We start from the raw sequence: 24,295 nt of genomic DNA, 5'->3' as shown, positions 1-24,295 counted from the left end.
CTGCATCCCTTTTTGTAAATCAAAATGTACAGTATTTAGCTGAAAATGTTGTACATTTACAAGGGAAAGTCGTAGAGTGTAATCATTACAATAATTATTATCTGGGTGATATTTTTTCTTTAAAAAAAAAACTAAAATAGTCTGAGATTCATGTGGCTCACCCGACAGCATGAGGTTGGCGACTGAACATTTAAATCTACAGTAGGCAATAAGCAATTACTGTAAAGAAATACAGCATTTTAGAGACATTTTTACAGGAGGATTCCAATTACAGTTAATAGCCATATTTTACCCCTAATGCAATGCAATCTACAACATTAATTCTATGGTACACGTTTAAGGTATTTTACTGTTGAAATTAAAGTGTTACACACACAGTGGTGCTCTCCAGCCAACACCTTCTATTTTTGTACCTTTATTTATGCAAGTTAGTTAAGAACAAATTCTTATTTTCAATGACAGCCTAGGAACAGTGGGTTAACTGTCTTGTTCAGGGACAGAAGGACAGATTTTTACCTTGTCAGCTCAGGGATTTGATCTTGCAACCTTTTGGTTACTAGTCCAACGCTCTAACCACTAGGCTACCTGTCACCCCTCTCCTACAACATGGAGTAGAATAATAGTATCTGAAGTTGTTATGTTGTGCATTTCAGACATCAAAATTACACAACATAGAGAGACAGATATTGATAAGTGGAAAAATAATGTTTTGAAACATTTTCATAATTCTGAAGACAAAATGGTATGGAACAGGTGGCCGAGCCGATCAATGGATCAATGTCTGTTAAATGGAGGTTAAATAAATAAAAATATCCTCATACCTTATACTCAGCCTACACAACCATACATATTCACTCTATACTAGGTTCATTCATGTATTCATAGTAGGCTATTAATTCTGTAAGAGCAATAGAATTCCAATTCGTTTTGCAGTGTTGTCGATCATGACTTTAGGATGAGCAGCATACAGAGAGAAAGAGAGAGAGAGACAGAGAGAGAGAGAGAGAGAGAGAGAGAGTACAGAGAGAGAGAGAAAGAGAGAGAGAGAGAGAGAGAGAGAGAGAGAGAGAGAGAGAGAGAGAGAAAGAGAGAGAGAGAGAGAAAGAGAGAGAGAGAGAGAGAGAGAGCACACCGCTGCTGTCTGTCTGAATCTTTCTCGAATCCTGGGAAAGTTCCAGGGGCAGGCTGGCTGGCGGAGGGATCTGGCACGCAGGCACTGCGGCTCCAGCCTGGCTGACGCCGGGGTTGTGGCGCTCCGCTCGGCTCGTGGAGGCTCAAGGGCTCCTAGCAAACACGCTCCCCACCTTGCTCTATCCGCGCCACGCTCAACTGGGCAGCCAGACATCACACGCAGGAACAGAGGGACAGGAATTGCCCCCGTCTTTCACAACAGTGAAGCGCTGTAGTGAATGGACATCACACAGCAGAGGTGAGAGATGAAAAATGTACCTTTTTTAAATGATATTATTAACTTTGTGTGGGTCTTCTAGGGGGTTGTTGTAGGCTATCACTTACAAGGAGCATGTTGTTTAAGGATACAGTGTAATGGAAAATGGTAAATTATACGGTCATTTTGGGTATTATCAACAGTAAAATACTCTCAAACGTTTTACTGCGGCATACTGTAAATGATGGTGCATTGTGGGAAAATGTTGTGGGTGGGAATGGAATTGCTGTATTTTGAATGGTACTGTAATTCCACCCCACAGAATACAGTACCATACTGTATCTTTGGAGTGACAAAAACCTTTTGACCACTAGTGGGTGCATGGTATTGTTGATTCTGGCTCATTAACATATCTAGAGGCGTGCTCTATATGTTGCACCCCTGAGTGAGAATGCTGTACCAATTTAACTCATATGTGGTTATAGTGCCACTACAATGTGCGTTGGGGACAGATTGTCAGATTGACAGCAAGTCTTAAACCTTAAAAGGGTTGAACATTTTGCCATGTCATTTTGTTCTTTTTTGCCTTGTCGTCACTGCCAGTTTGGAAGCCTTTGTTAAGGCGTTTAGAAGTGCCACTGATATAAAACACCAAAATATTAATTAATATACTTTAATGTTTAAAAGCTTTACCTAGCTGCCAAACTGCTCGCACCAATCCTATGTCATTACAGTATAAGACTGGGAAATAAAACCCCTCACCCCAATGAATTTCAAACAGCCATTCATTCATTCAGATTACTGAAGAATTCATTTTTTTTTTTTTACTGTATTTTACTGTGTGTACTTGCTTTGATACTGTATTAATATTACATTAGGTATACTGTAATATGAAATACAGCGTTTTACTGTATTTGCCTGTAAGCTACTGTCAAATTCACAGTAACCTGATGACTGTTGAACGGCATGACAAACATTTTCAAATGTCTGATTAACTTTATTTTATCTCAAACTTTTTATTTCACCTTATATTTAATAATGATCTTAGGTTATTGTGTGTTCATAGGAAGTTAATGTCCCCGTTTGAAAGCGTGGTTGGCTTTTTGGCTATAGTGGGAAACAACATTGTGAAACAGTAGAAGACATTGTGATGCATATGTAACCTACTACTAATGCGGAAAGCGGTTACCTTGTCGCTCTGTGATAGTGTGTAGCTGTTTAGAGGACCGGGGAGGGGACCTCGTCCTCAACATGTCATGTACAGAAGAAAAAAACGTCCTCGTAGTAAAGGGAAACTGGTGTGTTTACCTTCGGGGTTGTGTGCTGATGATAAAGCATTAGGTAATTAAGCCTATCTCAGCCCGTAGACTGAGTGACGCCAACTTCAGAAAGGAGTCAACGCAGGCAGAGCGGAACAGACGCGCTGGTGCCGCGCTGCCGCATTCAAGTGCAGTGGGCGTTGAGCGCCTGTAGTGCGCACCGCATTTAGCCAAAATACAAACCTACGCTGTTATTATAGGCTACTTTTCCAACTAACATATAGGCTAAATATGTGGTGTCAGATGATTCAATTTCTTAATTCCAGTGGGTTTTTAATTGACCGTGACTGACTGAACTGAAGAAAGATACGAGTCGCTGTCCTGTAGCCATTCGAACAGAGCGCTGCGCGTCGTCACAGCATAACTCACGTGTCTGCTGCTGAATTATAGGGACGCTTGCTCACGGCATGTTTGGCATTCTTATGTTCCCCAGGCCAGTACATTATTTCTATGTGCTATGGATTTTAATCCAGATATATCATGATTATAACAATACATTCGTTTTCGTTGTCATCTCAGTCCAAGAGAGGTTCAAACAGACCAACAGATCATAAACAGTAGCCAGGGTTTTTCAGGAGGAAACGTCGGACTGAAAATCACAAGAATCACTATTTTACAAGACCACGTGAACGACTCAACTACCAGACTACTCTGTGTAGGCTTCCTTAGACTGTTTTACAATGGAATAAATATCCCCCTCTTTTGTATGGGAGGAGAAGGGGAGAGAGAGAGAGAAAGAAAGAGAAATAAATAAATAAAGAGAGCAGGAGAGAGAGAGAGGGGGGGGAGAGAGAGGATGCTCTCACATTAAAGTTGTTTATTTAAAGCAAATATCTGAGTTCTTCCATCAACCAGTACAGTAGCTTATGAATAGCACATTAGGTAATGTTGTAGTCAGCCTGACTACAAGGCAGAGAGAGAGAGAGAGGGGAGGTAGGGGGGAGAGAGAGCGAGAGAGAGAGAGAGAGAGAGACAGAGAGAGAGAGAGACAGAGAGAGAGAGAGAGAGAGAGGAGAGAGAGAGGGAGAGAGAGAGAGAGACAGAGAGAGAGGGAGAGAGAGAGAGAGAGAGGGAGAGAGAGGAGAGAGAGACAGAGAGAGAGAGAGAGCATGCCTGTCTGGATCAGAATGTTTCAGTTTCCATGCTGTCTGTCCGTCCGTCCATCTGTGAGTGGTGTGACCCATGCTGGCCAGACTGTGGGGCTCCTCGCTATGAGACAGTGGGATGTACACTGAGTCAATACTTTGTACAAACACCTTTGGCGGTGATTATAGCTGTGAGTTTTTTGGGGGGGGTGAGTCTCTAAGAGCTTTGCACATCTGGATTGTACAATATTTGCCCATTAGTCTTAAAAAAAATTCTTCAAGTTCTGTCAAGTTGGTTGTTGATCATAGCTAGACATCCATTTTCAAGTCTTGCCATAGATTTTCAAGTTGATTTCACTCAAAACTGTAACTAGGCCACTCAGGAACATTCAATGTATTCTTGGTAAGCAACTCCAGTGAAGATTTGGCCTTGTGTTTTAAGTTATTGTCCTGCTGAAAGGTAAATTAGTCTCCCAGTGTCTGTTGGAAAGTAGACTGAACCAGGTTTTCCTGTAGAATTTTGCCGATAGCTATAGCTGTATTCTGTTTCTATTTGTCCTGAAAAACTCCCTAGTCCTTGCCGATTACAAGCAGACCCATAACATGATGCAGCCACCACCATGCTTGAAAATATGAAAAGTGGTACTCAGTGATGTGTTGTGTTGGATTTGCCCCAAACATAACGGTTAGTATTCTGGACAAAAAGTTAATTTCTTTGCCACATTTTTTCAGTATTGCCAAAGTGACTTGTTGCAAACAGGATGCATGTTTATATTTTGTATTGTGTACAGGCTTCCTTCTTTGTCAATTAGCTTAGTATTGTGGAGTAACTACAATGTTGTTGATCCATCCTCAGTTTTCTCCGATCACAGCCATCAAACTCTGTAACTGTTTTAAAATCACCATTGGCCTCATCGAATCAAATCAAAGTTTATTTGTCACGTGCGCCGAATACAACAGATGTAGACCTTACAGTGAAATGCTTACTTACAGGCTCTAACCAATAGTGCAAAATGGTATTAGGTGAACAATAGGTAAGTAAAGAAATAAAAACAACAGTAAAAAGACAGTGAAAAATAACAGCAGCGAGGCTATATACAGTAGAGAGGCTATATACAGTAGAGAGGCTATATACAGTAGAGAGGCTATATACAGTAGTGAGGCTATATACAGTAGAGAGGCTATATACAGTAGAGAGGCTATATACAGTAGTGAGGCTATATACAGTAGAGGGGCTATATACAGTAGAGAGGCTATATACAGTAGAGAGGCTATATACAGTAGAGAGGCTATATACAGTAGAGAAGCTATATACAGTAGAGAGGCTATATACAGTAGCAAGGCTATATACAGTAGCGAGGCTATATACAGTAGAGAGGCTATATACAGTAGAGAGGCTATATACAGTAGAGAGGCTATATACAGTAGAGAGGCTATATACAGTAGAGAAGCTATATACAGTAGAGAGGCTATATACAGTAGTGAGGCTATATACAGTAGAGAAGCTATATACAGTAGAGAGGCTATATACAGTAGAGAGGCTATATACAGTAGAGAAGCTATATACAGTAGAGAGGCTATATACAGTAGAGAAGCTATATACAGTAGAGAGGCTATATACAGTAGAGAGGCTATATACAGTAGAGAAGCTATATACAGTAGAGAGGCTATATACAGTAGAGAGGCTATATACAGTAGAGAGGCTATATACAGTAGAGAGGCTATATACAGTAGAGAGGCTATATACAGTAGCAAGGCTATATACAGTAGAGAGGCTATATACAGTAGAGAGGCTATATACAGTAGCAAGGCTATATACAGTAGCGAGGCTATAAACAGTAGCGAGGCTATAAACAGTAGCGAGGCTACATACAGACACCGGTTAGTCATGCTGATTGAGGTAGTATGTACATGTAGATATGGTTAAAGTGACTATGCATATATGATGAACAGAGAGTAGCAGTAGCGTAAAAGAGGGGGTGGGCGGGTGGCGGGACACAATGCAGATAGAAATCCCTGAGCAGTTTCCTTCCTCTCCGGCAACTTCTAAAAACATGTTTTCACTTGGTCATTATGGGGTATTATGTGTAGATGGCTGAGAGAGAAAAAAAAATCAATTGAATCCATTTTGAATTCAGGCTAATGTGGAATAAGTCAAAAGGGTATGAAGACTTTCTGAAGGCCATATACATCCCATATAGTCCCCATAGACAAGTCCTAATTATCTCCTAAATCTTCTGTTGTATTTAACCTCTGGTTCATATGACTCACAGCCCTGCTGAACAGCTCTTTGTTTCTGTTAAATTAGCGCCTAATTTCATCTCTCTCTTCTCTGGTCAGATGACTGAAACCTGACCTGCACGAGGAATAACATTCACTACCGGAGGCTACCATTCTGACCAGACTGTATTTCTGCTAAGAGAGAGAGAGAGAGAAAGAAAGAGACAGAGAAAAATAAGATATTTGGGATTATTCCAACATTCCCACCTCTGTTCCAGACTTTCCTCCCTCCTGGTCTCTTCAGGAAGCACCAACGGAACTAATGAACCCCGGCTTCTGTTTACATAGACTCCTCACACTCCTCTTCGAGCTCCTTCCCTGATCCCTCGCTCCTGCTCTCCTTTACCCATCTGGGCAACAATCCATCCCTCACACTCCTCTTCTATCCCCCTGTCCCCCCCTCTCTCACCTCCTCTCATCACATTCCCTCCTCCCTCTTTCACCCGAAGTGGTGCTTCTCATCCCTCCCTCCATCCATCTCTACATAGCACCATTCATCCATCCCTCCATCCATCTCTACATAGCACCATCCATCCCTCATGCATTCCACCACCTCTATCACGTCCCTCTTCTCCTTCACGAGCCCTGCAGTGAAGAGGCTTCTGGGATGGAAACAGGGAGATGAGGAGGAGAAGTGGGCAGAGAAGGCTGTGGACTCTCTGGTCAAGAAACTAAAGAAGAAGAAGGGAGCGATGGAGGAGTTAGAGAAGGCCCTCAGCTGCCCCGGACAGCCCAGTGAGTAACCCCGTCTGATCAAATCACATTTTATTTCTCACATGCGTTGGTGTAGACTAACAGTGAAATGCTTACTTACTACAGGCCCTTTCCCAACAATGCAGAGAGAAAGAAAATAGAGACATAATAGAAAAGTAATAACATTTAATAATAAATACACAATGAGTAACGATAACTTGGCTGTATACACGGGGTACCAGTACTGAGTCAATGATAACTATATACAGGAAGTACCAGGTAATAACTTGGCTACATACACAGGGTACCAGTACTGAGTCAATGATAACTAGGTTATATACAGGAAGTACCAGGTAATAACTTGGCTACATACACAGGGTACCAGTACCTAGTCGATGTGCAGGGGTACGAGGTAAGTGAGGTAGATATGTACATAATATGTATATTATAGGAATAAAGTTACCGATAGTTAACAGTAGCAGTAGCGTGTGTGATCAGTCAAAAAGGTTAGTGCAAAATTGTGTCAATGCAGATAGTCCGGGTAGTTATTGGTTAACTATTTAACTAACTATACTGAACAGAAATATAAAACGCAACATGTAAAGTGTTGGTCTCATGTTTCACGAGCTGAAATAAAAGATCCCAGAAATGTTCCACATGCACAAATAGCTTATTTCACTCAAATGTTGTGCACAAATTTACATCCATGTTAGTGAGCATTTCTCCTTTGCCAAGATAACAGGTGTGGCATATCAAGAATCTGATTAAACAGCATGACCATTACACAGGTGCACCTTGTGCTGGGGAAAATAAATGGCCACTCTAAAATGTGTACTTTTGTCACACAACACAATGCCACAGATGTCTCAAGTTTTGAGTAAGCGTGCAATTGGCATGCTGACTGCAGGAACGTTCACCAGAGCTGGAGAAAAATCCACCAGGGGAAATTGAATGTTAATTTCTCTACCATACAGTAAGTCACCTCCAACGTCGTTTTAGAGAATTTGGCAGAACTTCCAACAGGCCTCACAACCGCAGACCACGTGTAACCACGCCAACCCAGAACCTCAACTTCCGGCTTCTTCACCTGCGGGATCATCTGAGACCAGCCACCCGGGCAGCTGATGAAACTCAGGAGTATTTCTGTCTGTAATAAAGCCCTTTTGTGGGGAAAAACTCATTCTGATTGGTTGGGCCTGGCTCCCTAGTGGGTGGACCTATGCCCTACCAGGCCCACCTATGACTGAGTGAAATCCAGGATTAGGGCCTAATGCATTTATTTCAATTGGCTGTTTTCCTTATTTCCTTACTGAAACTCAGTAAAATCGTTGAAATTGTTGCATGTTGCATTTATATTTTTGTTCAGTCTATTTAGAAGTCTTATGGCTTGGGGGTAGAAGCTGTTCAGGGTCCTGTTGGTGTAACGGATGTGAAATGGCTGGCTAGTTAGCGGGTACGCGCTACTAGCGTTTCAATCAGTTACGTCACTTGCTCTGAAACCTAGAAGTAGTGTTGCCCCTTGCTCTGCAAGGGCCGCGGCCTTTGTGGAGCGATGGGTAACAATGCTTCGTGGGCGACCGTTGTTGATGTGTGCAGAGGGTCCCTGGTTCGCGCCCGGGTCGGGGCGAGGGGACGTACTAAAGTTAAACTGTTACATTGGTTCCAGACTTGGTGTATTGGTACCGCTTGCCGTGCTGTAGCAGAGAGAACAGTCTATGACTTGGGTGGCTGGAGTCTTTGACCATTCTTAGGGTGTCAGACCACTCTGACACCGCCTGGTATAGAGGTCCTGGATGGCAGGGAGCTTGGCCCCAGTGATATACTGGGACATACACACTACCCTCTGTTGCACCTTGCGGTCAGATGCCAAGCAGTTGCCATACCAACCGGTGATGCTCTCAATGGTGCCACTGTAAAACATTTTGAGGATCTGAGGGCCCATGCCAAATCTTTTCAGCCTCCTGAGGGTAAAGAGGCTTTGTCGTGCCCTCTTCACTGCTGTGTTGGTGTGTTTGGACCATGATAGATGCTTAGTGATGTGGACACAGAGAAACTTCAAGCTTTCGACTCGCTCCACTATAGCCCTGTCGATGTAAATGGGGGTCTGCTCGACCCCTCGTTTCCTGTAGTCCCCGATCAGCTCCTTGGTCTTGCTGACGTTGAGGGAGAGGTTGTTGTCCTGGCACCACACTGCCAGTTCTCTGACCTCCTCCCTATAGGTTGTCTCATCGCCGTTATTGATCAGGCCTACCACTGTTATGTCGTCTGCAAACTTAATGATGGTGTTGGAATTGTGCTTGGCCACGCAGTCGTGGGTGAACAGGGAGTACAGGAGTGGACTGAGCACTCACCCCTGAGAGGCCTCCGTGTTGAGGGTAGGTGTGGCAGATGAGTTGTTGCCTACCTTTTCTACCTGGGGGGCGTCCCAGCAGGAAGTCCATGATCCAGTTGCAGAGGGAGGTGTTCAGTCCCAGGGTCCTTAGCTTTGTGATGAGCTTGGAGGGCCCTATGGTGTTAAATGCTGAGCTGTAGTCAATAAAAAAAAGAGAATCTATATACAATGTGTGCAAAAGGCATGAGGTAGGCAATAAATCGAATAATTACAGTTTAGCAGATTAACACTGGAGTGATAAATCATCAGATGATCATGTGCAAGAAGAGATACTGGTGTGCAAAAGAGCAGAAAAGTAAATAAATAAAAGCAGTATGGGGGGTGAGGTAGGTAAATTGGGTGGGTAGTTTACAGATGGACTATGTACAGCTGCAGCGATCGGTTAGCTGCTCGGATAGCAGATTTTTAAAGTTGTTGAGGGAGATAAAAGTCTCCAACTTCAGAGATTTTTGCAATTCGTTCCAGTCGCAGGCAGCAGAGAACTGGAAGGAAAGGCGTCCAAATGAGGTTTTGGCTTTAGGGATGATCAGTGAGATACACCTGCTGGAGCGCGTGTTGCGGGTGGGTGTAGCCATCGTGACCAGTGAACTGAGATAAGGCGGCACTTTACCTAGCATAGCCTTGTAGATGACCTGGAGCCAGTGGGTCTGACGACGAACATGTAGCGAGGGCCAGCCGACTAGGGCATACAGGTCGCAGTGGTGGGTCGTATAAGGTGCTTTAGTAACAAAACGAATGGCACTGTGATAAACTGCATCCAGTTTGCTGAGTAGAGTATTGGAAGCTATTTTGTAGATGACATCGCCGAAGTCGAGGATCGGTAGGATAGTCAGTTTTACTAGGGTAAGTTTGGCGGCGTGAGTGAAGGAGGCTTTGTTGCGGAATAGAAAGCCGATTCTTGCTTTGATTTTGGATTGGAGATGTTTGATATGAGTCTGGAAGGAGAGTTTGCAGTCTAGCCAGACACCTAGGTACTTATAGATGTCCACATATTCTAGGTCGGAACCGTCCAGGGTGGTGATGCTAGTCGGGCGTGCGGGTGCAGGCAGCGAACGGTTGAAAAGCATGCATTTGGTTTTACTAGCGTTTAAGAGCAGTTGGAGGCCACGGAAGGAGTGTTGTATGGCATTGAAGCTCGTTTGGAGGTTAGATAGCACAGTGTCCAAGGAAGGGCCGGAAGTATATAGAATGGTGTCGTCTGCGTAGAGGTGGATCAGGGAATCGCCCGCAGCAAGAGCAACATCATTGATGTATACAGAGAAAAGAGTCGGCCCGAGAATTGAACCCTGTGGTACCCCCATAGAGACTGCCAGAGGACCGGACAACATGCCCTCCGATTTGACACACTGAACTCTGTCTGCAAAGTAGTTGGTGAACCAGGCAAGGCAGTCATTAGAAAAACCGAGGCTACTGAGTCTGCCGATAAGAATATGGTGATTGACAGAGTCGAAAGCCTTGGCCAGGTCGATGAAGACGGCTGCACAGTAATGTCTTTTATCGATGGCGGTTATGATATCGTTTAGTACCTTGAGCGTGGCTGAGGTGCACCCATGACCGGCTCGGAAACCGGATTGCACAGCGGAGAAGGTACGGTGGGATTCGAGATGGTCAGTGATCTGTTTGTTGACTTGGCTTTCGAAGACCTTAGATAGGCAGGGCAGGATGGATATAGGTCTGTAACAGTTTGGGTCCAGGGTCTCTCCCCCTTTGAAGAGGGGGATGACCGCGGCAGCTTTCCAATCCTTGGGGATCTCAGATGATACGAAGGAGAGGTTGAACAGGCTGGTGATAGGGGGTGCGACAATGGCGGCGGACAGTTTCAGAAATAGGGGGTCCAGATTGTCAAGCCCAGCTGATTTGTATGGGTCCAGGTTTTCCAGCTCTTTCAGAACATCTGCTATCTGGATTTGGGTAAAGGAGAAGCTGGGGAGGCTTGGGCGAGTAGCAGCGGGGGGGGCGGGGCTGTTGGCCAAGGTTGGAGTCGCCAGGAGGAAGGCATGGCCAGCCATTGAGAAATGCTTGTTGAAGTCTTCGATTATCACGGATTTATCGGTGGTGACCGTGTTACCTAGCCTCAGTGCAGTGGGCAGCTGGGAGGAGGTGCTCTTGTTCTCCATGGACTTTACAGTATCCCAGAACTTTTTGGAGTTAGAGCTACAGGATGCAAATTTCTGCTTGAAAAAGCTGGCCTTTGCTTTCCTGACTGACTGCGTGTATTGGTTCCTGACTTCCCTGAACAGTTGCATATCGCGGGGGCTCTTCGATGCTATTGCAGTTCGCCACAGGATGTTTTTGTGCTGGTCGAGGGCAGTCAGGTCTGGAGTGAACCAAGGGCTATATCTGTTCTTGGTTCTGCATTTTATAAGTGTAACGGATGTGAAATGGCTAGCTAGTTAACGGGTACGCGCTAGTAGCGTTTCAATCAGTTACGTCACTTGCTCTGAAACCTAGATGTAGTGTTGCCCCTTGCTCTGCAAGGGCCGTGGCTTTTGTGGAGCGATGGGTAACGACGCTTCGTGGGTGACTGTTGTTGATGTGTGCAGAGGGTCCCTGGTTCGCGCCCGTGTCGGGCGAGGGGACGGTTTAAAGTTATACTGTTACATTGGTGCCGTGACCCGGATCACTGGTTGCTGCGGGAAAAGGAGGAGGTTGAAAGGGGGGTGAGTGTAACGGATGTGAAATGGCTAGCTAGTTAACGGGTACGCGCTAGTAGCGTTTCAATCAGTTACGTCACTTGCTCTGAAACCTAGATGTAGTGTTGCCCCTTGCTCTGCAAGGGCCGTGGCTTTTGTGGAGCGATGGGTAACGACGCTTCGTGGGTGACTGTTGTTGATGTGTGCAGAGGGTCCCTGGTTCGCGCCCGTGTCGGGCCGAGGGGACGGTTTAAAGTTATACTGTTACATAAGCATCCGGGTTAGTGTCCCACTCCTTGAAAGCGGCGGCTCTAGCCTTTAGCTCAGTGCGGATGTTGCCTGCTATCCATGGCTTCTGGTTGGGATATGAACGTACGGTCACTGTGGGGATGACGCCGTCGATACACTTATTGATGAAGCCAGTAACTGATGTGCCTGTTTGAGTTTTTGCTTGTAAGTAGGAATCAGGAGGATAGAGTTATGGTCAGATACTCCAAATGGAGGACAGGGGAGAGCTTTATATGCATCTCTGTTTTTGGAGTAAAGGTAGAGTTTTTCCGCCTCCAGTTGCACAGGTGACATGCTGGTAGAAATGAGGGAAAACGGATTTCAGTTTTCCTGCATTGAAGTCACCGGCCACTAGGGGAACCGCCTCTGGATGAGCATTTTCCTGTTTGCTTATGGCCTTCTACAGCTCGTTGAGTGCGGCCTTGGTGCCAGCATCGGTTTGTGGTGGTAAATCAACAGCTACGAAAAATATAGATGAAAACTCTTCTCGGTAAATAGTATAGTCTACAGCTTGTCAATGAGGTATTCTGTCTGAGGTGAGCAGAGATCCTTAGTGTTAGAGATGTTAGACCCCGCCTTGTAATAATGCCGTTCTGTCCTACCGATGCACAGGAAAAAACAGCTAGATGTATATTATCCATGTCCTTGTTTATTTAATTTTTAATTTTACCTTTATTTTACTTGGCAAGTCAGTTAAGAACAATTTTTTTTTTTCAATGACAGCCTAGGAACAGTGGGTTAACTGCCATGTTCAGGGGCAGAACGACAGATTTGTACCTTGTCAGCTCGGGAATTCGATCTTGCAACCTTTCGGTTACTAGTCCAACGCTCTAACCTCTAGTCTACGCTGCCGCCGTTTAGCCACGACTCCCAAGAAGCGTAGGATGTTACAATTCTTCAGGTCCAGTTCATAGGATGGTCTCGGAACAGAGCAGTTTATTTTTTTTCTCTCCAGTGATTATACATAGAACAGAGGAGTAGAGGCGGTTTATTTACGCGTCGCCATAGTTTCATCAGGACGGCCGCACGTCGGCCTCTATGTCGCCCATCTCTTTTCGCTTCCGAGTCTCGAGGATTAGGGCCTGGATTGGGGTGAGCAGGAAGTCCTGCGCTGTCGACCTGTTGAAAGTAGAAATGTTCATCCAAATGGAGGTTAGGAAACGATGGCGGGAACATTATGTAAAAAAATCAAAATAAAAGTTATGAGGAGCGCAAAAAATATCAGAACTGGTCAGAAGCACGTAAAACGGTCGCTAAACAATTCAGCGCCATTACACACGTGTGTGTGACCAGATAAAGAGTGTTTATCCAGAGATGATGTCATAACTAGGACCAGGAAACACGTCACTCCCCGGTGTCCATAACAGACAGGAAGTATACATACATAGGAACCAACTGATCCTAAACCGTTTCATTCAGTTCCGTTCACCTTTTGTAGCTTATTCTGAAGTAGTCTACAACACCTCTGATCCAATCTCTCTCTACCTCCTCCACCAGGTAAGTGTGTGACCATCCCTCGGTCTCTGGACGGTCGTCTCCAGGTATCCCATCGTAAAGGTCTTCCCCACGTCATCTACTGCAGAGTGTGGAGGTGGCCCGACCTACAGTCTCATCACGAACTCAAGGCCTTGGAGTGCTGCCAATTCGCCTTCGGATCCAAACAGAAAGACATCTGTATCAACCCCTACCACTACAGACGGGTAGAGACACCAGGTATGAAGCTATATTAACCCCTACAGACAGGTACATACACCAGGTATGAAGCTATATTAACCCCTACAGACACCAGGTATGAAGCTATATTAACCCCTACAGACACCAGGTATGAAGCTATATTAACCCCTACAGACACCAGGTATGAAGCTATATTAACCCCTGCAGACGGGTACAGACACCAGGTATGAAGCTATATTAACCCCTGCAGATGGGTAGAGACACCAGGTATGAAGCTATATTAACCCCTACAGACAGGTACATACACCAGGTATGAAGCTATATTAACCACTACAGACACCAGGTATGAAGCTATATTAACCACTACAGACACCAGGTATGAAGCTATATTAACCCCTACAGACGGGTACAGACACCAGGTATGAAGCTATATTAACCCCTACAGACACCAGGTATGAAGCTATATTAACCCCTGCAGACAGGTACAGACACCAGGTATGAAGCTATATTAACCCCTACAGACACCAGGTATGAAGCTATATTAACCACTACAGACACCAGGTATGAAGCTATATTAACCACTACAGACACCAGGTATGAAGCTATATTAACCCCTACAGACGGGTACAGACACCAGGTATGAAGCTATATTAACCCCTACAGACACCAGGTATGAAGCTATATTAACCCCTACAGACGGGTACAGACACCAGGTATGAAGCTATATTAACCCCTACAGACACCAGGTATGAAGCTATATTAACCACTACAGACACCAGGTATGAAGCTATATTAACCACTACAGACAGGTACATACACCAGGTATGAAGCTATATTAACCCCTGCAGACAGGTACAGACACCAGGTATGAAGCTATATTAACCCCTGCAGACAGGTACAGACACCAGGTATGAAGCTATATTAACCCCTACAGACAGGTACATACACCAGGTATGAAGCTATATTAACCCCTACAGACGGGTACAGACACCAGGTATGAAGCTATATTAACCACTACAGACACCAGGTATGAAGCTATATTAACCACTACAGACACCAGGTATGAAGCTATATTAACCACTACAGACACCAGGTATGAAGCTATATTAACCACTACAGACACCAGGTATGAAGCTATATTAACCACTACAGACACCAGGTATGAAGCTATATTAACCACTACAGACACCAGGTATGAAGCTATATTAACCCCTACAGACAGGTACATACACCAGGTATGAAGTTATATTAACCACTACAGACACCAGGTATGAAGCTATATTAACCACTACAGACACCAGGTATGAAGCTATATTAACCACTACAGACACCAGGTATGAAGCTATATTAACCACTACAGACACCAGGTATGAAGCTATATTAACCCCTACATACACCAGGTATGAAGCTATATTAACCACTACAGACACCAGGTATGAAGCTATATTAACCACTACAGACACCAGGTATGAAGCTATATTAACCCCTACAGACGGGTACAGACACCAGGTATGAAGCTATATTAACCACTACAGACACCAGGTATGAAGCTATATTAACCCCTGCAGACACCAGGTATGAAGCTATATTAACCCCTGCAGACGGGTACAGACACCAGGTGTATTACAATAAGGGATGATATAATACGTCACACAAAGCCTAGACTTTTATATAAAGCAGCTTACCTTTTACTGATTACATACCTTTTTTACTATGTACAGTATGTAAATCAGAGACGTGCATCAGAGATGGGATTTTGCCAGACTAAGTAGAAAGTCCTGTGTTATCTAACCCAGTCGGGATTGGCACCCTATTCAATAAATAGTGCACTACTGTTGACCAGGGCCCGCATAGGGAATAGGGTGCCATTTCAGACTAATCTCAGTGGTCTGTCTGTCTCTGTATTGTTCCTGTGTTTTAATTATCTGAGATAAAGGTCAGTAGAGGGATGTGGGACGAAACCTGATCTCAGCCGCACTGTGTTCTGTTCAGAGACAAACTGGATTTACAGTTATTTGATATGAGAAGAACTGTACTGACTGATCAATCTCTCTCTCTCTGTCTCTGTCTGTCTCTCTCCTCTCCCTCTCTCTCCTCTTTCTCTGTCTGTCTCTCTTCTCTCCCTCTCTCTCCTCTCTGTCTCTGTCTGTCTCTCTCCTCTCCCTCTCTCTCTGTTTCTCTCCTCTCTCTCTCTCTCTCTCTCTCTCTCTCTCTCTCTCTCTCTCTCTCTCTCTCTCCTCTCTCGCTCTCTCTCGCTCTCCGCCTTTCTCTGTCTCTGTCTCTCTCCTCTCCCTCTCTCTCCTCTGTCTCTGTTTCTCTCTCCTCTCTCTCTCTCTCTCTCGCTCTCCGCCTTTCTCTGTCTCTGTCTTTCTGTCTCTCTTTCACTGTCGATCTCTCTCTCTGTCTCTCTCCTCTCCCTCTCTCCTCTCTCTCTGTTTCTCTCCTCTCTCTCTCGCTCTCCGCCTTTCTCTGTCTTTCTGTCTCTCTTTCACTGTCGATCTCTCTCTCTCTCTTTCTCTGTCTCTCCCTTTCTCTGTCTTGTCTGTCTCTCTGTCTGCCCCCCCCCCCTCCCCAGTGCTTCCCCCAGTATTGGTCCCCCGCCACAGTGAGTTTAACCCTCAGCACAGTCTACTGGCTAAATTCCGGAACGCCTCGCTCCACAGCGAGCCCCTGATGCCCCAGAACGCTACATACCCGGACTCCTTCCCTCCTTTCCCCTGCGCCTCCTCATCCTGCGCCTCCTCATCCTCTCTCACCCAGTCCCCCACCTCCGCCAGCTACCCCAACTCTCCCAGCAGCGCAGTCGAACCTACCAGCCCCTACCACATCACAGGTACTACTACTAAATACATACGTATACTTAATACTACATAACTACTACTACAGTCCTAGAGCCAGCCCCTACCACATCACAGGTACTACTACTAAATACATACGTGTACTTAATACTACATAACTACTACTACAGTCCTAGAGCCAGCCCCTACCACATCACAGGTACTACTACTAAATACATACGTGTACTTAATACTACATAACTACTACTACAGTCCTAGAGCCAGCCCCTACCACATCACAGGTACTACTACTAAATACATACGTATACTTAATACTACATAACTACTACTACAGTCCTAGAGCCAGCCCCTACCACATCACAGGTACTACTACTAAATACATACGTGTACTTAATACTACATAACTACTACTACAGTCCTAGAGCCAGCCCCTACCACATCACAGGTACTACTACTAAATACATACGTATACTTAATACTACATAACTACTACTACAGTCCTATAGCCAGCCCCTACCACATCACAGGTACTACTACTAAATACATACGTGTACTTAATACTACATAACTACTACTACAGTCCTAGAGCCAGCCCCTACCACATCACAGGTACTACTACTAAATACATACGTATACTTAATACTACATAACTACTACTACAGTCCTAGAGCCAGCCCCTACCACATCACAGGTACTACTACTAAATACATACGTGTACTTAATACTACATAACTACTACTACAGTCCTAGAGCCAGCCCCTACCACATCACAGGTACTACTACTAAATACATACGTATACTTAATACTACATAACTACTACTACAGTCCTATAGCCAGCCCCTACCACATCACAGGTACTACTACTAAATACATACGTGTACTTAATACTACATAACTACTACTACAGTCCTAGAGCCAGCCCCTACCACATCACAGGTACTACTACTAAATACATACGTGTACTTAATACTACATAACTACTACTACAGTCCTAGAGCCAGCCCCTATCACATCACAGGTACTACTACTAAATACATACGTGTACTTAATACTACATAACTACTACTACAGTCCTAGAGCCAGCCCCTACCACATCACAGGTACTACTACTAAATACATACGTGTACTTAATACTACATAACTACTACTACAGTCCTAGAGCCAGCCCCTACCACATCACAGGTACTACTACTAAATACATACGTATACTTAATACTACATAACTACTACTACAGTCCTAGAGCCAGCCCCTACCACATCACAGGTACTACTACTAAATACATACGTGTACTTAATACTACATAACTACTACTACAGTCCTAGAGCCAGCCCCTACCACATCACAGGTACTACTACTAAATACATACGTATACTTAATACTACATAACTACTACTACAGTCCTATAGCCAGCCCCTACCACATCACAGGTACTACTACTAAATACATACGTGTACTTAATACTACATAACTACTACTACAGTCCTAGAGCCAGCCCCTACCACATCACAGGTACTACTACTAAATACATACGTGTACTTAATACTACATAACTACTACTACAGTCCTAGAGCCAGCCCCTATCACATCACAGGTACTACTACTAAATACATACGTATACTTAATACTACATAACTACTACTACAGTCCTAGAGCCAGCCCCTACCACATCACAGGTAGAAACGCGATTACTGTGTTGCTTTAGGCTGCTATTATCTCTGTTGAGTTTATAACTGCAATGTAGCCCACATGCCAGCAGATGGCGATATTGAGTCGTTTCCATCTTACCATCCAAATGGCCGGCAATGCACTGGTATCCCCCGTGGAGCGGCTCATACCTGAAACATTCTCCATTCAGGCTGCAAAGGCGTCGATTTCATCCTTAACTAGATTTAATGGTGACAAGGAGGGGGAAAACGCTGAAAATATGCGCACTTTCTTTATGAAACACAAAAACACAAAGGCTAATGCCTAGGGATGCTAGTCCTAGTTTGTTGTTTACCCCTGGCTGAACGCAGGGCGCTACATCAGGAAGTGGCATTAGCCACTAACATGGTGGTGGAAAACAGTGTTTCATAAAGAAAGTGCGCATATTTTCTCTGTCTTGTTCCACCTACATCCCATTAAATTTAGTTCAGGAGGAAATCAACGCCTTTGCAGCCTGAATGGAGAATGTTTCAGGTATGAGCCGCTCCACGGGGGATACCAGTGCATTGTCAGCTATTTGGATGGTAAGATGGAAACGACTCAATATCGCCATCTGCTGGCATGTGGGCTATATTGCAGTTACGAGCCGCTCCACAGGGGGATAGTGTATTGGTATAATCCTTTTGTAGATATATTTTTACTTTTGATGTGTTGTAATTTCTCTTCCTTTCCCCCCTCTGTTCCCCTCCGCCACCCTCTGTTCCTTACCCCCCCTCTACTCCCTGCCCCCTCTCCCCCTGTTCCCCTCCTCCCCCCTCTGTTCCCCATCCACCCCCCTGTTCCCCTCCCCCCTCCTTCCCCCCTCTGCTCCCCCCCTCTGTTCCCCTCCACCCCTCTGTCCCTCCCCCCCCTCCCCTGTTCCCCTCCTCCCAGCAGAGACTCCTCCTCCCCCCTATAGCATGATGGAGACAGTCCCAACTGAGGATGTCAAGCCTGGAGACTCCTCCAACACACACAAGCTCACCTTCTCAGCTCCGCACACAGGTACAACAATTATATGAGCAAAATGCTTTTCTCAAACTAATCCTAGCACTTGTCCTTTTCTACTAATACCGACTCTGCTGATATCGGCTTTATTGAGGAAACATGTACTTACTATGACTGTGATATGTGGTTGTCCCACCTAGCTATCTGTAGATTAATGTACTTACTATGACTGTGATATGTGGTTGTCTCACCTAGCTATCTGAAGATGAATATGTGATATGTGATATGTGACTATGACTGTGATATGTGGTTGTCCCACCTAGCTATCTGTAGATGAATGTACTGACTATGACTGTGATATGTGGTTGTCTCACCTAGCTATCTGAAGATGAATGTACTGACTATGACTGTGATATGTGGTTGTCTCACCTAGCTATCTGTAGATGAATGTACTGACTATGAGTGTGATATGTGGTTGTCCCACCTAGCTATCTGTAGATGAATGGACTGACTATGACTGTGATATGTGGTTGTCCCACCTAGCTATCTGAAGATTAATGTACTGACTATGACTGTGATATGTGGTTGTCCCACCTAGCTATCTGTAGATGAATGTACTGACTATGACTGTGATATGTGGTTGTCCCACCTAGCTATCTGAAGATGAATGTACTGACTATGACTGTGATATGTGGTTGTCCCACCTAGCTATCTGAAGATGAATGTACTGAATATGACTGTGATATGTGGTTGTCCCACCTAGCTATCTGGAGATGAATGTACTGACTATGACTGTGATATGTGGTTGTCCCACCTAGCTATCTGAAGATGAATGTACTGACTATGACTGTGATATGTGGTTGTCTCACCTAGCTATCTGTAGATGAATGTACTGACTATGACTGTGATATGTGGTTGTCCCACCTAGCTATCTGTAGATGAATGTACTGACTATGACTGTGATATGTGGTTGTCTCACCTAGCTATCTGAAGATGAATGTACTGACTATGACTGTGATATGTGGTTGTCCCACCTAGCTATCTGTAGATGAATGGACTGACTATGACTGTGATATGTGGTTGTCCCACCTAGCTATCTGAAGATGAATGTACTGACTATGACTGTGATATGTGGTTGTCCCACCTAGCTATCTGTAGATGAATGTACTGACTATGACTGTGATATGTGGTTGTCCCACCTAGCTATCTGAAGATGAATGTACTGACTATGACTGTGATATGTGGTTGTCTCACCTAGCTATCTGTAGATGAATGTACTGACTATGACTGTGATATGTGGTTGTCCCACCTAGCTATCTGAAGATGAATGTACTGACTATGACGGTGATATGTGGTTGTCCCACCTAGCTATCTGTAGATGAATGTACTGACTATGACTGTGATATGTGGTTGTCCCACCTAGCTATCTGTAGATGAATGTACTGACTATGACTGTGATATGTGGTTGTCCCACCTAGCTATCTGAAGATGAATGTACTGACTATGACTGTGATATGTGGTTGTCCCACCTAGCTATCTGAAGATGAATGTACTGACTATGACGGTGATATGTGGTTGTCCCACCTAGCTATCTGAAGATGAATGTACTGACTATGACGGTGATATGTGGTTGTCCCACCTAGCTATCTGAAGATGAATGTACTGACTATGACTGTGATATGTGGTTGTCCCACCTAGCTATCTGTAGATGAATGTACTGACTATGACTGTGATATGTGGTTGTCTCACCTAGCTATCTGAAGATGAATGTACTGACTATGACTGTGATATGTGGTTGTCCCACCTAGCTATCTGAAGATGAATGTACTGACTATGACGGTGATATGTGGTTGTCCCACCTAGCTACAGAGCATTCAGAAAGTATTCAGACCCCTTGACTTTTTCCACATTTTGTTACGTTACAGCCTTATTCTAAAATTTATTAAATAGTTTTTTCCCCCTAATAATTATAGACACAATACCCCATAATGACATCACAATACCCCATAATGACATCACAATACCCCATAATGACAAAGCATAAACAGGTTCTTAGAACATTTTGCAAATGTATTAAAAATAAAAAAAATACTTAAATATCATATTTACATAAGTATTCAGACCTTTTTCAGTACTTTGTTGAAGCATCTTTGGCAGTGATTACAGCCTCGAGTCTTCTTGGGTATGATGCAACAAGCTTGGCACACCTGTATTTGGGGAGTTTCTCTCATTCTTCTCTGCAGATCCTCTCAAGCTCTGTCAGGTTGGATGGGGAGTGTCGCTGCACAGCTATTTTCAGGTCTCTCCAGAGATGATCGATCGGATTCAAGTCCGGGCTCTGGCTGGGCCACTCAAGGACATTCAGAGACTTGTCCCGAAGCCATTCCTGCGTTGTCTTGGCTGTGTGCTTAGTGTCATTGTCTTGTTGAAAGGTGAACCTTCGCCCCAGTCTGAGGTCCTGAGCGCTCTGGAACAGGTTTTCATTAAGGATCTCTCTGGACTTTGCTCCGTTCATCTTCCCCTCGACCCTGACTAGTCTCCCAGTCCCTGCTGCTGAAAAACATCCCCACAGCATGATGCTGCCACCACCATGCTTCACCGTAGGGATGGTGCCAGGTTTCCTCCAGAAGTGTCACTTGGCATTCAGGCCAAAGAGTTGAGTCTTGGTTTCATCAGACCAGAGAATCTTGTTTCTCATGATCTGAGTGTCTTTTAGGTGCCTTTTGGCAAACTCCAAGCGGGCTTTCATGTGCCTTTTACTGAGGAGTGGCTTCTGTCTGGCTACTCTACCATAAAGGCCTGATTGGTGGAGTGCTGGAAAGATGGATGTCCTTTTGGAAGGTTCTCCCAACTCTAGAGCTCTGTCAAAGTGACCATCGGGTTCTTGGTCACCTCCCTGACCAAGGCCCTTCTCCCCCGACAGCTCAGTTTGGCCGAGCAGCCAGCTCTAGGAAGAGTCTTGTTGGTTATAAACTTCTTCCATTTAAAAATGATGGAGGCCACTGTGTTCTTTGGGACCTTCAATGCTGCAGATTGTTTTTGGTACCCTTCCCCAGTTCTCTGCCTCGACACAATCCTGTCTCTGAGCTCTACGAACAATTCCTTCGACCTCATGGCTTGGTTTTTGCTCTGACATGCACTGTCAACTGTGGGACCTTGTATAGACAGGTGTGTGCCTTTCCAAATCATGTCCAATCAATTTAATTTACCACAGGTGGACTCCAATCAAGTTGTAGAAACATCTCAAGGATGATCAATGGACACAGGATGCACCTGAGCTCAATTTCGAGTCGCATAACAAAGGGTCTGAATACTTATGTAAATAAGATGTTTGTGTTATTTATATTTTAGAAATGTGCTACAAATTCTAAAAACCTGTTTTCGCTTTGTCATTATGGGGTATTGTGGGTAGACTGATGAGAAACAAATCATATTTAATCCATTTTAGATTAACGCTGTAGCGTAGCAACATGTGGAACAAGGGAATACTTTCTGAATACTTTCTGAATGCTCTGTATCTTAAGATAAATGCGATGTAAATACCTCTGCATAAGAACATGTGCTAAATGATTAAAATGTCAAATGTAGCTGACAAACACACACTCTAAAGGCGTCAGCATGCTTCAGTCAGCATGCTTCAGTCAACGTGCTTCAGTCAGCGTGCTTCAGTCAGCGTGCTTCAGTCAACGTGCTTCAGTCAGCGTGCTTCAGTCAGCATGCTTCAGTCAACATGCTTCAGTCAGCGTGCTTCAGTCAATGTGCTTCAGTCCACGTGCTTCAGTCAGCGTGCTTCAGTCAGCATGCTTCAGTCAGCATGATTCAGTCAACATGCTTCAGTCAACATGCTTCAGTCAGCATGCATCAGTCAACATGCTTCCGTCAGCATGCTTCAGTCAACATGCTTCAGTCAGCGTGCTTCAGTCAGCGTGCTTCAGTCAGCATGCTTCAGTCAGCGTGCTTCAGTCAACGTGCTTCAGTCAGCATGCCTCAGTCAACATGCTTCAGTCAGCATGCCTCAGTCAACATGCTTCAGTCAGCATGCTTCAGTCAACATGCTTCAGTCAGCATGCTTCAGTCAGCATGCTTCAGTCAACATGCTTCAGTCAGCATGCTTCAGTCAGCATGCTTCAGTCAACGTGCTTCAGTCAGCATGCTTCAGTCAGCGTGCTTCAGTCAACGTGCTTCAGTCAGCATGCTTCAGTCAACATGCTTCAGTCAGCATGCTTCAGTCAGCATGCTTCAGTCAACATGCTTCAGTCAGCATGCTTCAGTCAGCATGCTTCAGTCAACATGCTTCAGTCAGCATGCTTCAGTCAACATGCTTCAGTCAACGTGCTTCAGTCAGCATGCCTCAGTCAACATGCTTCAGTCAGCATGCTTCAGTCAACATGCTTCAGTCAGCATGCTTCAGTCAACATGCTTCAGTCAGCATGCTTCAGTCAACGTGCTTCAGTCAGCGTGCTTCAATTCGGCTGCCGAACCGAACAAGTGTACTCGCATACTCCCTTAAAATACCTTCCCTTGAAAAACTCGGCAATAGTACTGTTTGTCCATCTTGAGACGCCATAGCCAGTATACACTTCCTAGTCATAATTAATCTAAGATAACTTAAGAAATCTGTTGTTAATTTTGATGTTTTTTTGCCGTGGAGATCTTAGTCACACAATTGTACATCTAACTAAGATATTTGGTGCATTATTTGTAAACTGTTTTGGCCTTAAAACCCCTTCCTGTCTGTATAGACCTGCGGCCTGTGTGTTATGAGGAACCAGAGTACTGGTGTTCAGTGGCGTACTACGAGCTGAATAATCGTGTCGGAGAGACGTTCCACGCTTCGTCCCGTAGCGTTCTGGTGGACGGCTTCACCGACCCCTCCAACAACAAGAACCGCTTCTGTCTCGGCCTGTTGTCTAACGTCAACCGCAACTCCACCATCGAACACACACGCAGGCACATCGGAAAAGGTGAGAACGCACACGCAGGCACATCGGAAAAGGTGAGAACACACACGCAGGCACATCGGAAAAGGTGAGAACGCACACGCAGGCACATCGGAAAAGGTGAGAACGCACACGCAGGCACATCGGAAAAGGTGAGAACGCACACGTAGGCA

At 44.7% G+C, this 24,295-nt stretch overlaps 1 protein-coding gene across 3 annotated transcripts in view; it reads left to right on the top strand.

The window, feature by feature from the left end:
• Positions 1-1,064: 1,064 nt before the first annotated feature.
• The window catches only part of smad9 (SMAD family member 9), a 29,201-nt gene continuing 5,970 nt past the window's right edge, over positions 1,065-24,295 (top strand). Inside the window, exons 1-6 of one of the 3 annotated variants that reach the window (XM_071364910.1) lie at positions 1,065-1,429; positions 6,132-6,806; positions 13,575-13,790; positions 16,327-16,584; positions 19,132-19,239; positions 23,925-24,146. In XM_071364910.1, coding sequence (XP_071221011.1) covers positions 6,611-6,806; positions 13,575-13,790; positions 16,327-16,584; positions 19,132-19,239; positions 23,925-24,146 — 1,000 coding nt within the window. In that variant the 5' untranslated portion in view covers positions 1,065-1,429; positions 6,132-6,610. Of the gene's footprint in view, positions 1,430-6,131; positions 6,807-13,574; positions 13,791-16,326; positions 16,585-19,128; positions 19,240-23,924; positions 24,147-24,295 lie in introns of all 3 variants that reach the window. The other 2 variants (XM_071364907.1, XM_071364909.1) reach the window with 2 other exon arrangements.

Source organism: Salvelinus alpinus, chromosome 24 (assembly GCF_045679555.1).
Source record: "Salvelinus alpinus chromosome 24, SLU_Salpinus.1, whole genome shotgun sequence".
NCBI classification, from domain to species: Eukaryota; Metazoa; Chordata; class Actinopteri; order Salmoniformes; family Salmonidae; genus Salvelinus; species Salvelinus alpinus.
This window is presented reverse-complemented; position numbering and strand designations above follow the sequence as displayed.